General features: G+C 40.7%; 1 protein-coding gene and 1 long non-coding RNA gene across 2 annotated transcripts in view; one reads left to right on the forward strand and one right to left on the reverse strand.

Annotated features, from left to right (window-relative positions):
• LOC148354943 (uncharacterized) overlaps positions 1-11247 on the forward strand; it is a 31542-nt gene extending 20295 nt beyond the window's left edge. The window contains exon 5 of the long non-coding RNA XR_015852231.1: positions 10125-11247. This is a non-coding gene — a long non-coding RNA (uncharacterized LOC148354943). The remainder of the gene's footprint in view (positions 1-10124) is intronic.
• ndnf (neuron-derived neurotrophic factor) lies at positions 925-13638 on the reverse strand. Its single transcript, XM_088349766.1, has 4 exons — positions 13465-13638; positions 6243-6449; positions 5905-6029; positions 925-3610 (listed from the first exon to the last, which is right to left on the reverse strand). The coding sequence occupies exons 2-4, from the start codon at positions 6446-6448 to the stop codon at positions 2226-2228; spliced, it is 1716 nt and encodes a 571-aa protein (XP_088205892.1). The 5' UTR covers position 6449; positions 13465-13638; the 3' UTR covers positions 925-2225.
• Between the last annotated feature and the right edge of the window lie 209 nt (positions 13639-13847).

Here is a 13847-nt window from a genome sequence, read left to right on the forward strand (position 1 = left end):
CTTGAAATTGAATAGTTTGGTTTAAAGAAGTCATTTCGGAGGGCAAATTATAGAGCTAACCATTGCAATTTGATGCATACTAAACACATTGTAGCTGTAACTTAGATTATCTAATGTGGTTTACAAATTTACAAAGGACGTTACTGATTCAAAAATTACTAATTCCCTCAAAAACTAACAAGACCCTGATTAATCTCATGCAGTGACACTCAGATGCTTCCATGCTGTTGGACATAAACGCAATCAAATATGGGCATTCGAGACTTATTTGTTCTCTGTTACGAGAAAAAACATGTCCAAACAATCTTGTGTAGATTGGTCGCACTGCATTACTTGAAATGAAATGATCTGCATTTATATAGCGCTTTTCAAGTCAATGACTTCCCAAAGCGCTTTACATTGTGCTTCACATTTCCCAATAGCGGCCATGATCTGTGCAGCCATGTAAGGCGCTAACCTGCTTATTGGGGGTTCAGTGTCTTACCCAAGGACACTTCGGCATGTAACACGGACAAGCCGGGATTCGAACTGGGATCCCTTAATCCTAAAACGATCGCTCTACCTCCTGAGCTACTGCCGCCCCAACTTGCCACAAGAAATATTCTGAAATGAAAAATTCCTATTTCATACCAAACTGACTTAATTTTTGATTTAGGGAATTGCTCCTTTAGGATTTTGAAATTGTTGTTCGGGGCGTTTTCCCACATTAACTTTAAAATGGGCCCAACAAAGGTTTTGCAACACGTGTGGGAAAACACACCGGATTTTAAAATCTGGTCAACTTGTAAACAGTCAAGTTTACTTGTCCGAAATGATCCTCTATATGATCATTTCAAATGGGCCGGAGTGCTAACACATTAAACATACACATCATCCACTTTGATCTTGATTGTACTGAGCCTAAAAAGAACACGACAGCTGGTGTGACACAAGGATTACGTCTTCTATATTTAGTGTTTATGTACATGAATATTAGCAGGACAACTTTGTACACACGTCCGTAGATCACACACACATCCAGGCCGTCACGCACACAAACAACGTACGCACATTGATACAGTGATAATAACACAACATTGCCTAGCAAAGGACACAATTACAAGATTACAGAAGGGAATGTCATGGTTATCAAGAAAAACACATAGAGAAAGAGTATAAAATAATTTAAAAGTCTTGAGTGTTGGCAGCTAGAGGTCTGACTCTGTATCGATGGCTTCCGTAACTTGTTAATTATTCTTTCTATTTTAATTTGCTTAAAGAAATTTAAAACAAAGTGACTGATTATTTTCTTTTTCTTTTTTAACTAACCCATAAAAGGAACAAGAATGTCATGCTACCCTCATGGGCACATTTGCAAACAGGTAACATTCTGAAATGTAGAGACACCATATGAAACATATTATCATCCAACTGAACTTAATGCAACTCACATTTTAAACACAGTTGTACAAATTTGAACACCCCCAAAAATAAAATATACAGAGAATACCATTGGTATTGTTAAATATCGCCACGTCTCCATCTGAGTGTCTTCGTGTGATCTGTGGCCGACAGCAACAGCGTTTGTTTTACTCTTCATTTATAAGGTGGCTGAAAAGTGCATCTGCGACTATGACTGTTCTTTCCCACATGCACGGGAATTACAATAAGAAAGAATACAACAAAAAATGATTGCTTGAAGATATATGATAGTCAAGAAAAACTGTAAAATAACACTTAGAACACATTTTTCTTTGATACGATGCCAGAAGATGAGTCACTGGATGAATTATGATCATGGTTCAGGACTGTGGCATACTTTGCCTCATCAAATACAGATAGATACTCGGGTGGGAAAAAAAGACCCAGGTCCAAGCAGTACACTTTCAACTTAAAAATACCGATCCCAATTTCACAAATTAATGCCCAGGTTAGAACCCCACTCTCAGAAGTGGTGGTTGTGGCTTTTCTGTTGTGTGTCCATCAGAAAAGAAAAAATAATCAGTCACTTCTTTGTGTTTTGATTTCCGACAGTCAAAAGTCATTATGTGATGATAAAAGACAAGCCTGCTCACGGAGGTGAGGGGGAATCTTAAACATAAATATACAAGTGGATGCCTCCAGCAACAGTTCCAGCTTCCACCACAAGTGAGTAGTCAGTCTGTATATCTTTCAAAGAGTTAAATAAACTTATTCCATATATATATATATTTATAATAGATATGTTCCTCTTTGTGTAGTCCAATTTAGCAGTACTTCCTCGTTTTGACCAGTTTGCTCTGATACTTGACCGAGTGGCCGCTATGCGCCACCACGTAGACGTCCAGCAGGTAGCTCTTTCCGGGCTCCAGCCCTGCCACCGTCTCGGTGGTCACCGCCTTCTGCAGGTTGGGGCTGTAGAAGTACTTGCAGAGGACCTTTTCCGACTTGCGCCGTGTCTCAGGCCCAGCACAGCGATTTTGCTCACGCCGCCTTTGCTCCTCGCCATAGTCATCTGCCACTTCTTTGCGGTAAACACAATACTTGTTCCGATCTTGTGTTCCTAGCCAGGCCACTGTAACAGAGGTGCAGGTGCGCAGCTTGTCAAAGGCCTTGATCCGGGTGTCTTCTGGCAGGGACGGAAAAGGCTGTTTGCTGCTCGCCCGGGTTGTTGCCAAGACCTTTAGGGTGGAGGCACCCTTTCGGCTTCCCCGCATCCGGATCAGGTACTTAGCCTTGGGCTTTCCGCGCAGCTGGAACTGTCGTACGCCCTCCACGTTTTGTGAGAGCAGCAGCTTGCCGTCTCGCCTCACCTGCACTTGTACACCATCCAAGCATGCATGCACGAAAAGTGTTACTCTCTGGTGCGACGACACAGGGGCGAACCGAAGGAACTTGCTTCCTTTTCTCTTGATGAACACATCTGAGACTTTGCCGTCCTTGAGCTCCACCGTCTTCTGCTTGGCTTCCTCTTTGGTGCGAGCAAAGGTACCAACATAGGCCGTGCTGGTATTGGTGGCTGAGTTGACAGCGAACACGTCAAAGTAGTACTGTGTATCTGGCTTCAGGTCGGACACAGTAAAGATGTTTTTGTTCCCAATGCACAACTTGTGAATGTCTAACATTCTCGGCTTGGCCGGATATGCCCTTGAGATCTTGTTGCTGGTCAAACCCCGGTCTTTGCCATGGGAGACGAAGCCAAAGTGGGCAAAGTCAAATGGACTGAAATCCCTGTCTGGCTTGGGAGCGAGCATGAAGGCATCATCAGCACCGATCTTGGCTTCAGCAGCGCACATGCTCTTGAAGTTATGCTCCTTGTTGATGACTACACAGTACTGCACAGGTTGGCCCATCAGAAAGCCTGTGGGTGTAGGCTTCCAGGCCAGGGTGACAGTGGTGCGGCCCAACGCGGTAACGTCCACACGTGGGTCATAGGGCAGCTCCGGGTAGGGTTGGTCGGATTCTGGCGTAGTGGACGCGTACACCTTGAAGTTGCTATCTTTCTCGGTGGACAGCAGTTCCAACTGGTAGAGACCGGATGGCGTGCTGGTGGCTACATAGGACTCCACATCGTTGCCCTTGTAGGTGAACAGCTGCGTACCCTCATCCACTGTCACCTGCTGCTTTTGCTGGTCCAATGGCTCAGGTTCTCCTGAAAGTAAAAGTGCAACAACCTGTCATGAGCTTGAATGGCGAAGTAATAATATTGTTGGCATGCTAAGATGCTGTACACAATACTATAAAGTCTTGGTTTCATTTGCTAATATTGTTGCTAAAGTTTTGTAATGCTACTGGTGCGGTTAGCAAAGTATCTTGATAATTTAGTGATTGCTGATATGAGAATTTTCTCAGATGAGATGAAGAGGAACGCTCATGCATACAATTATCCCGAAACACACCCGCCATGTTTTCACTGCAAACATCCCAAAAAGATCACAGCCTTCATCATTGACTTGGCCCCAGCTACAAAGGAGTGCCTTGCGGCTTCGGAAAAAGTTCAAACTTTTGCAAGTGAAACCATAATGTTATGTTTGACAACCAGAGAGTGTTCTCGGCGGTGTACTAAAAATCAACGCTCCAGTCATCTGCTCCCAACACAGCCATGAGAACAAACTCCCTAGTCCAAATTGGAAACGCGCCTCTTAGAGAAGCAAATCTGCACCATTTAATGCCAGGAACAAGCTCTCAACATTGAACGCAAGCAATTAATCAACTGGCTGAGGTTGATCATGACGTCTGTTCAGGTGTTGACATACATCAATATTCTGTCGCTTCTGTCACAGAGCGAACACCCTGAAGACTTTCCTAGCCCCTTTATACTAACCCAAACATCCTTTTGAAAATAACTTGACAGGGCTTGTAGTTTTATTTAAGAGATGCTGGTGTTGGCGAATTGCCTTCAAACTGGACTTTGGATACCCCAGTTTAAAGAATCTTTTGTGTTCGGTTGCACAACCTGTACAGCTGTTGCATGGTAAAGTATCATGATAGTATGTTGTCCCTTTAAGATAGATGGATAAGTATCATAATTTACAATTTGTTTTGTAGTTTTGTAACGTATTTTTGGGACTATAAGGAGCACCATATTCTAACACCCCAAAAATAGTCTTTTGTCCTGTATTTTTCATAAATAAGGTGCACTGAACTACCAGGCATATGAAATTGAGACTACAGTAAGAGCTACCGTGTTTGATCAGCCGATAAGTGTTGCTGGTTAAAATCGCAAGACATTGTTTGCTACGGAAATCGAACCCAAGTCTCAGTAGTGACATTTTACCACAAGGCGAACACCAGTACACATGACATATTCAAAGGCATTAGACCATATTTCATCATCATAACATTTTTTACGGTGCCAGAAACAGTGATTTCCATAGTGGATTTTGTCTGCATTCTGAAAAGTAAACAGTCTCTCCACTTCTTCACCTGTGTGTTAATAACGTAGGGCTTTATTATGTATACATACGTAAAAGAGCTTGTAGAGTACTTTGGTAAAATACTTTCTGTTCTCTGTTTCTGCCTTATGCAATGGTATTGGTACACAGGTAAAAACGTGGAAGGACTTTTTAACCAACCAAAATGCAAAACAAATGCACTACCCACATCTAATTTTCAGGCCCCGTGAGTTAAAGTAGTGTGATAATGCATTTCATCTGTACCACTTGTGGTTTAGTGGAAATTGTTGGCACCCTCACCGCCATAACCCCGGTTTGAATCCCATTGCATACAATAAATTGCAACTTGGATCAGCAACATAGAGTGAATAATCCTTGCTCAAATGCAGTGTTTGGTAAAACCTCGTGCACACCTTTTAATACTCTGTGCATATCCAATCTTGTCCACCGTCTTCAGCGGCATTTATAAAGCACCTGGTTACCATATTCAAATTTCTAGCCAATTTGTGGTTTTGAGACCGAGTGGAAAACATTTGTTGGCCTGGAGAGGGATGGGCGCCACCAGACTGTACTTGCCCAAGGCATACCACAGGAAGTGGTGCCCCTATGATCCTAGTGGTTAAGGGATCCAACACACAACCAACACAAAGTGTGCCTAATAGTCTAGATCATACGGTAATTTGCAAATGCATCTATATTCTTAAAATTCCAGGAAATTTAGAGAATACTCATTTTTTGATTGCCAAGATCTTTTTTAATTTAACAGTATCAAACTAAACAACACTAAAGGATGCTTAGGGAATGGAGTTGTGGCATGCAAAAGGAAACTAAGGGAACGCAGACACAGACGGAAAGAGTGGGATCGGACTTGAAACGAGGAGGACGGCCAAAGTAAAGGGACGTGATGGCTTTGTTCACGCAAGCCAAGTGTCAAATTAAAGGCATGCTGCCCCACGAGCGGTCAGACACAAATGAAAACCAAGCCAACACGCACACTTTTCCACATCAGACTAGTCATTAAGGTCTGTTTGCGCTGCTCCTGGTACATTACCTGACGCCTCGCCGCTAGCCTCTTCTGGCAGTTGTTGGAGAGTTAGCGTCCACTCCAGTGGCGCGTCACATGGTGTGACTGTCACCGACAGTGGCGTGTTGTCTTCTTCCACCACAAAGTAGTACCTGGGAGAACCAGCACATGTACTGGCGTCAGATATCGTTCAAATCGAGAGGAGAGCCCATGTGTTGGAAACCATCACTGACAAGTCCAACAGATGAATAACTTTTCTTGTTGTAAACCCAAAGTGTTAGAATTGATCTTACATGATTTACTTGCTCTAAAATGTTATACACATCCACTAAATTTGGCAATGTTATTTATTTATTTTTTTATACCTTCTGGGCGTGTCTCTGAAAAGATATCCACTGATCTCTGCCCCGTCGGGAATAACAGACGAATCGTGAAAGATAGATTTGTCTCGGATCTGCATCTGGAAAAGTCCCTCATCTCGTGTGGGTAGCTTCTGTGCCAAAGTCCCCAGCACTTCCAGCAGAACTAGCAGAAGCGGCAGCCCAGTCCTCCAGCTATTACACTGCCTCATCCTGGCACACATACATGACACATTAATCACATTGATCGCACATTTCATGCTGGCTTTTTATGCTAACTTTCATAATAGCTGCCATGCTAGCTCTGTTACACTCTACAAACCAAAGCAATCAGCAGCTGGCATTGCTTTGAAAAGAAATGAGATATAAAGTCCCTTTAAAGCACATTTGTTATACCTTTTGTAAATTGATTTACACATGTTCAACACTTGTATATTAATGACTTAGCCCAGGGGTGTCAAACTAATTTTAGCTTGGGGGCCAAAACATTCTCGCGAGGGCTAGACTATTAAATTATTTGCATTGAAAAGGGAGCCTTAGCAGAAGTACTGGGCTTCCTTTCAGAGGTTCACAATTAGATTACGATTCAGGGATGTAATAATTTTGTTTTATTGAAATTCCTGCTGAAATATGTTGTATAGTTTCTGTATTAGTGTCCTGCAATGATGAGTCCGACAGTGCCACCTGCTGGTATGGGGTAGGGTTTGGTTTGGCTTTTGACATGTGACCGGAAGCAAAAAGTTAATTTTAAACATTAAATCCAAACAGCTTGCCAACATCAATCACATTACTGTGCATGTTGAGAGATTTGTCAGCTGTGGTTTTAATGTTTAAAATTAACTTTTTGCGGAGCACCAAAAGATCGTGTCTTACCGTTGGCAGCTCGTTGTAGACTGCCTTAAAACCCCCACCTTCCTGTAGCAAAGTCTAAAGCCAAAACAAACCCTACCCCATACCAGCAGGTGGCACTGTTGGACTCGTCATTGCAGGACACTTATACAGAAACTATACAACATATTTCAGCAGGAATTTCAATAAAACAAAAGTTATTATTACACCCGTTACATTAATTTAGGATTTTTGCCATTAGATTTCATACCTAAGACAGAAATTTTTAATTTTGCATTTTTCGTATTACCTTTAACAGCGAGACCATTTAAAGTAAAATAACAATTGGGGTGTTTTTTTATATTTTCTGGTTGCTTAATCGTAGTCAGCAAATACAGCTACAGTGGGTGTACTGTGAGTGACTCCTGGCTTTGCTGACATGCAGTGGACATATTTAAAACTGCAGGTCATTGATTTTGCCTCATTTTTTTCACTTTTGCTTCTCTCAACCTTTTCTTGTGGGCCATGAGTTTGTCCATGTCTAATCCAATCGCCAATGTTTTTAGTTAAAGCAACTCAAATCAACACTATGTCAAAAACATACGATGATAAAATGCCCTGGTGTTTAAAAAAATCAGTAAAAATTTACAAAGAATTCAAATACATAAACAACTCAATTGCGACATGTGAAATTTGTACACATGTTGTAACCCAAAAAACGTGAAAATGATTTTTTTTCAACAATTTTTTTTTAAATCTATTTTACAAAAGCTATGCTAATTTTTCTTTACGTTTCTACTAAAAGAGAATAATCAACCGCTAAATGGAGTTGTTTATGTATTGACAATATTCAAATAAGTAATGATAGCCAATTAAGTGTTAGCCAGTTGCCTATTGTTTTATTCCACTCATTGTAACCGGATTTGCACTCAAAACAAATGTTACTGTATTTCAATGTAGGAAAGTGAGACCTTGATTACCGTTAAACGCAGAGAGACAGATTAGCTATTGCGTGACAGATAAAAAGTGAAAGGATGGCGAGCGGCAATGCGGACGCGGGGATTAAATTTTAAAACACTGATGCATGGAGGAGGGACACCACAGCAGGTTCATAAACCGCTTAATAATACATTTTTAAAAATCCCCCAAATCCGTGTCGTTTAACATTTATTGACGTTTTTGTTGGCACACAGATGGGCGAGTTGCTGAGAGGATCTCACATGTCCTATTGATTTTGGAGCCATTGATTGCGGCTGATGGGAACGCTAAGATCTCTGGTGATTTAATCAGTGTAATGGCGGCAGATTAGCTGGATATTTTACCGCTGTCCACACCGTGTCCTTTAAATGACTCGTGCAACCAACTAAAGAACCAAACCAAGGAAAACACCAGCCGGGCAGCCTCTCCCTTGTATGCTGACCACACACACACACTGCCTCCTCAAAAACAGAAAATTGCCATTTATACTACATAGGAAACTACATCAAGTGTCCAATTAGTGTATAGCACTATATGTAGCACAAAGTAAAGTTAGAACTTTGCAAAAAAAATTTCATTGTTTGTCCCTTTTGAAATAGATGAAACGTTCTATTTTTTTCCTCACAAAGGTGGTCACATTAAGCTAGGAACATATTTGTACTGTCAAAGAACCAACAGCTTAATAGGAATGCAGTCACGTGCATAGCATTTGACTTTTAGCGCCTAGGTCACATCCTGTCATATTAAGAACTGTGCCTTGAGTGTCATGATGTCATCGCCATAAGGAAGCACATTTGCGCACGTGCTTAGCAGCCGTGCTGAAATATACTGTTATGTTAACATAGTCATCCACACACGCTGACATAACAAGAGAAAACGGTTTTGAATCTGGAAAGCATTGGCGGCTAAAAGTTGGATTGCAAATTAAAAAAAAAAAAACATAAATTCTCTCTAGGTGACAAAGAGGAACAAAAAGTCCTTCACTGATCAAATGTATATCAATTTTTGTTATATATTTAGAACTTTCCTTCATATTATGAATCATTTTTGCTTGGAAAATCAATTTAAATAGTATATACATGTTTTGCCTCAAATCTGTTATGGCTTTGTTTAGATGTTTTTGTCTGAGTATTGCTGGTCTTGTTTATATCCATTAACCGAAATAGTAATCCCTCGGTATAATGCGTTTTAGTTTTCAAGGTTTTTTTACTTTGCAGATTTTCATTTTGCATTGTGTTCTGCATTGGGATTGGCTTAATAGTCTCCTCGCTTATTATTATTTGAAAGGTACAGTAGTTATTTGTAAAATAGAGACAGAAACAACATTTATACAAGTACTTGTATTGCTTCCGCCTATAAAATGTGTTTGTTCTTTGGTTTCAGTGGATAACAGAGTGTTTAACCAGATACTGATTTTTAAAAATTAGATGTTTCTACTTCAGTTATCCCGCCTATCACAGGTGTTATTTTGATATAACCCCTGGGATAAACAGGGGACTACTGTACAAACAAGGTTGCTCTTTCTCCTACCTGCACTCTCCCTTCAACCACTCAGGATAAAAACACATTTCAATCTCAGCCAGAAGAATTCACGAATGGGGGGTGGGGGGGTGGAGTTTGATTTTACATCAAATTAAGACATGCTATTGTGATTTTACGGCTGCCATTGTATTAGTTTGAGGCCAAAAGGGCATCAAAAGCCCGCCTGCTATTCATGAGGCTTGAAGATTCAGGGCAGCGGTGTCTGACTTGACTGTTTCTGGTTTTGTTGGGGGTCATGGCTGTTGTCCTACCATCTAAAACAATCATTCGACGCCACTCTTGACATATACGGGCGGTCCTGAGTGAGGTGGCATGGGCCTGCTGTCCTTTTTCCTTTGCTCTGCACTTAGTGTTGAATGCGGGAATGTTGTACTTGCGGGGTCAGCTGCTGACAAAATGTCATCAGGAGGGAAAGGGTTTCTCTCATTCCATGTTTTCTTGCCTTATTTTTGCTTGTTTTCATGTCAGTTTTTTGTCTTTCTTTTGACACATTCCTGTGAATTATCTGGTCAGTGTTTACCATATTTTCCTTTTTCACAGAAAACTTCAGAGAAAAGGGGCAGTTAGGGATGCCGGAATGATGTGGGGGCTTCTTGGGCCCGACCAAAGAAAGATTGCCCACGGGAGTAAAAAAAGAAAACGTCCCCTAACGGCCTTTTGGGAGAACACCCCCGATCCCTGATCGTCCTTGCTGACTGACTGAGACGAAGGTTGGAACTAAGTAAGATGATTCATCCATTCATTGTATGTGCTGTAATCTACAGCATACCACATTTCATGTCCTACATCTGTTTATGCAACTTCACATCTCACTACAAAAGGAAACCGCACATGATGTAAAGCATATCACGCTAGGACCAATGGATTCATCATTTTGTATCTATCAATGCAACACAACCGTCCAAAGTTCAGCGTGGGTGAAACTCTTTTTTATAATAAAGTCAAACGCAACTTAAATGTGCCGTCGGAGATTGAAACCCTAACATTCTGCACTGTAGTGACATTTAATCCGTTGATTGTTCGCACTTAAGGAATGACTGATGTCGGCAATAGCGGTGAGCCCCAGTGCAGCGACGCTGTCGGAATTTCATTCAGCGGCGAGTTTTCATATGCAAATGTGGCTTTAGTTACGCTACGCCATTCGGACCTTTCCAGTTCAACACTTTCACTTTTTTGTTGTTGTTCTTCTTCTTCTTCATTCTTTGTGGCCTCACCCCCACCACTAAACTCACTCATTCACACTTTAACCCCAACCTCACCCCCCACACATGCACACACCCTACCAACACCCTCACTACTTCCTTTCCCACCCACCCATGCAAGCCATGACAATCGGTTAACCATTCCCTACTCCTTAATCGCTCAAAAGGCATATTTATATTGCGGACCTTGATAGTTCCATTAAATGTGCACAACAAATCCCCTTGCAGTGATTAGTGTTAGTTATTATCCCATACTTGACAACCACCATAAAAGGATTTTGTGAAGTATAATATCGCTCCGGTCATTGTAAATCACTTTTTCCCCTCTATGGAATGTTTACATTTTAATCTTTATCCTTGAGGTCAGCACAGTTTTTAGGCAGAGATAAAGATTAAAGGGTGACTCCCCTACTTGTCACCTCAATTATGAGGGAGATATATGTCAATACATTGAAAATAAGGAAAAGCACTGATGTACAGTTTAAGCCATGCCACTAGTGACGGATAAACTGTTGTATACAGTAATCCCTCGCTCTAAAGCGGTTCACCACGGTCTCGCTGCTTCACTGATTTACATCATGCATTTTGTCTTGCATTATGATTGGTTTATCAGTACCTGAAAGAGTGGGTATGTGTAAAATATGAAGAAATAAATTTTAAAGGTACAGTATGCTGTACTTTTATTTGTTACATGTATGTTTGGGCCTGCAACGAGAGTTTATTTTTTGGTTTTAGTGTGTAATACAGTATTTAATTTTATAATAGTTCAAATGTTTTTACTGCACGGATTTCACTTATCATTTTATTTTGAGTTGTGACCTAAACAATAAACAAGTGTTCACTGTAGCTGAATATATATATATATATATATATATATATATATATATATATATATATATATATATATATATATATATATATATATATATATATATATATATATATGTATTTAAATTAATTGAAGTTTTACTTAAATGGATATTCTTCTTTACCACTCATCCTCCCAAAAAGTCCGTCCCAGCTCACATTAAGCAAAAGGCCGGGTGCAACCAGAACAGACCAATCGTAAAGCACATCCAAAACTAAACAAGTATCCACACCCACATTCTCACCGAAGAGACGGTCTCGTCTTCAATCAACCTGCCATGCATGTTCTTGGAATGTAGCAGGAGGAAAACCGGGGAAACCAACACACGAACGGGAGTGCATGCAAACACTACACTTGGATTGAAACCCACAACTTCCAGACTGTAACAAGTATGCTTTAACCAGAGTAAATTAAAGACATAGAAATCCTGTAAATCAAAAGTCAGTATTCATATCAATTTTGCAGTGCAGTTAAAAGCAGAGCATGATTCTGTTAAATTAGAACACAAATGTTCAGAGTTTTGAGGGGCAGCATAAGTACTTTTTGAGATTTAAATGTTAATGAATGACCGGTGGATTCAAGCTCTGGAATGCACTGATGTCATTTCTTAAGTTAAAACATGAAAACACAAGAACTACATTGATGGTCATCACATCCATAACAGGATTTATTGTATTAAAAATGCAGTTTTTAGGGTCAACAAATGAACTCTTAATTGAACTGAAGTAAGAAAGAAAGGCAATTTTCATAATTAAGAGAACACTGGGATCAATTATGGTACGGTTTGAAGAAAATTGTTTCTTATGGAATACCCTGCACATTTAAGGTGCTATATTTGGGTAATTTAACAGAAGAAATATTTCAGAAATAAGTTGAATATCTGGTAAAAGTTCTTATGACGGTAAGCAAAAAGTAATAGGAAGACTATGGTATAAACAAGAGCTCCCCGCCGCGAAGCAGTGGGTGTGCACTGTGGAGGAATAATTTGCAATGGAGAGGACAACATCTTGAATAAGAATACATGAGACCCAATTCAAGGAGAAACGGGTAAAATGGATTGACTATTGGAAAACGAAGGACACTACTACAACAATAAAGACTGGACTTTGAAAATGACTTGATCATGCTAGATATTCCCAATCACTGTTTTGACCTATGTTTTGAAAAAGAAAGAAGCACAATAAAAGGAAAGTTACAAAAAACGCTGGTGGTGCTTATTCCTTGTATTCAGCAATGTCGCCCATTGAATGAATACACTTAATAAACATCCCGACTCTGCAAGTAAAATAGTGTGTGCAAATGAAACAATTATTAATTAATTAATTATTTAACTTAAATTTTCGAAATGCACTCGTGGTCTTTGAAATATTGAACGCGTTTTCTTATTTTTTTAAAGCCTTTGTTGAGTTCAGTGCCCTTCAAGAAAGTTGAATGAAAACACTAAAGTCAGGTTCAAGATCAGCAAATCAAAAATCAAGACAGTTTTAACAAATTCTGGTTCTGCATTCACTCCCTACGAGTAAATGGAACCCAAAACGTTCCATTTCGAGTCCACATTTGACCAAAACCTAACATTGCTTCCATGCTCCACTCGTCAAAGTTTGCGTGCGAGGCACGTCAGGACTCTCGGAAACTTTTTAACTGATCCAGGAGAAACGGGGATGCAGACTGCACAAAAAATAAAACATAGACGAAGCCACTTCCCATCTGCTTATCTTCTCTTTGAAGGAAAACAACGAGAAGTGTGAAAATGTTCCACGAGGGATAAGCCGTTTGTACGCAGCACAGATGCAAAGAAGACCAAAGTTACCTTTTGCATTCACGAGCGTGCTGGTTCCAATGGATGTTGCGCGCCACTGAAGAAAAAGTTCCGATCCCTACCAATTGTCCCTCTCTCTCACATCGACTCTCCCACTCTCTCTCTCTCTATCTTTTAGGATCCTAGCGTCCTGCTCCTTTTGCTTGGTGTGTGTGCCTGAGTGAGAGCCAGTGCGCAAATGAGGTCCAGGAGCGAGAGAGCGGGTGAGAGGGGATCCCGCGTGCAGGCGTCCCTCCCCCGCCGCTCCTGAGACCTCCAGTGGATTGGATGCGCCAGCCCACTCGTGGAAAACTCAGAGAAAGTAGAAGTCGTGACGCAAGTACGTGTCCCAACTCTGTACCAGTTGATGCAGGGCCAATACTCAAATCCAACTA

Source organism: Urocampus carinirostris, chromosome 12 (assembly GCF_059441175.1).
Source record: "Urocampus carinirostris isolate Australia breed hairy pipefish chromosome 12, RoL_Ucar_1.0, whole genome shotgun sequence".
NCBI classification, from domain to species: Eukaryota; Metazoa; Chordata; class Actinopteri; order Syngnathiformes; family Syngnathidae; genus Urocampus; species Urocampus carinirostris.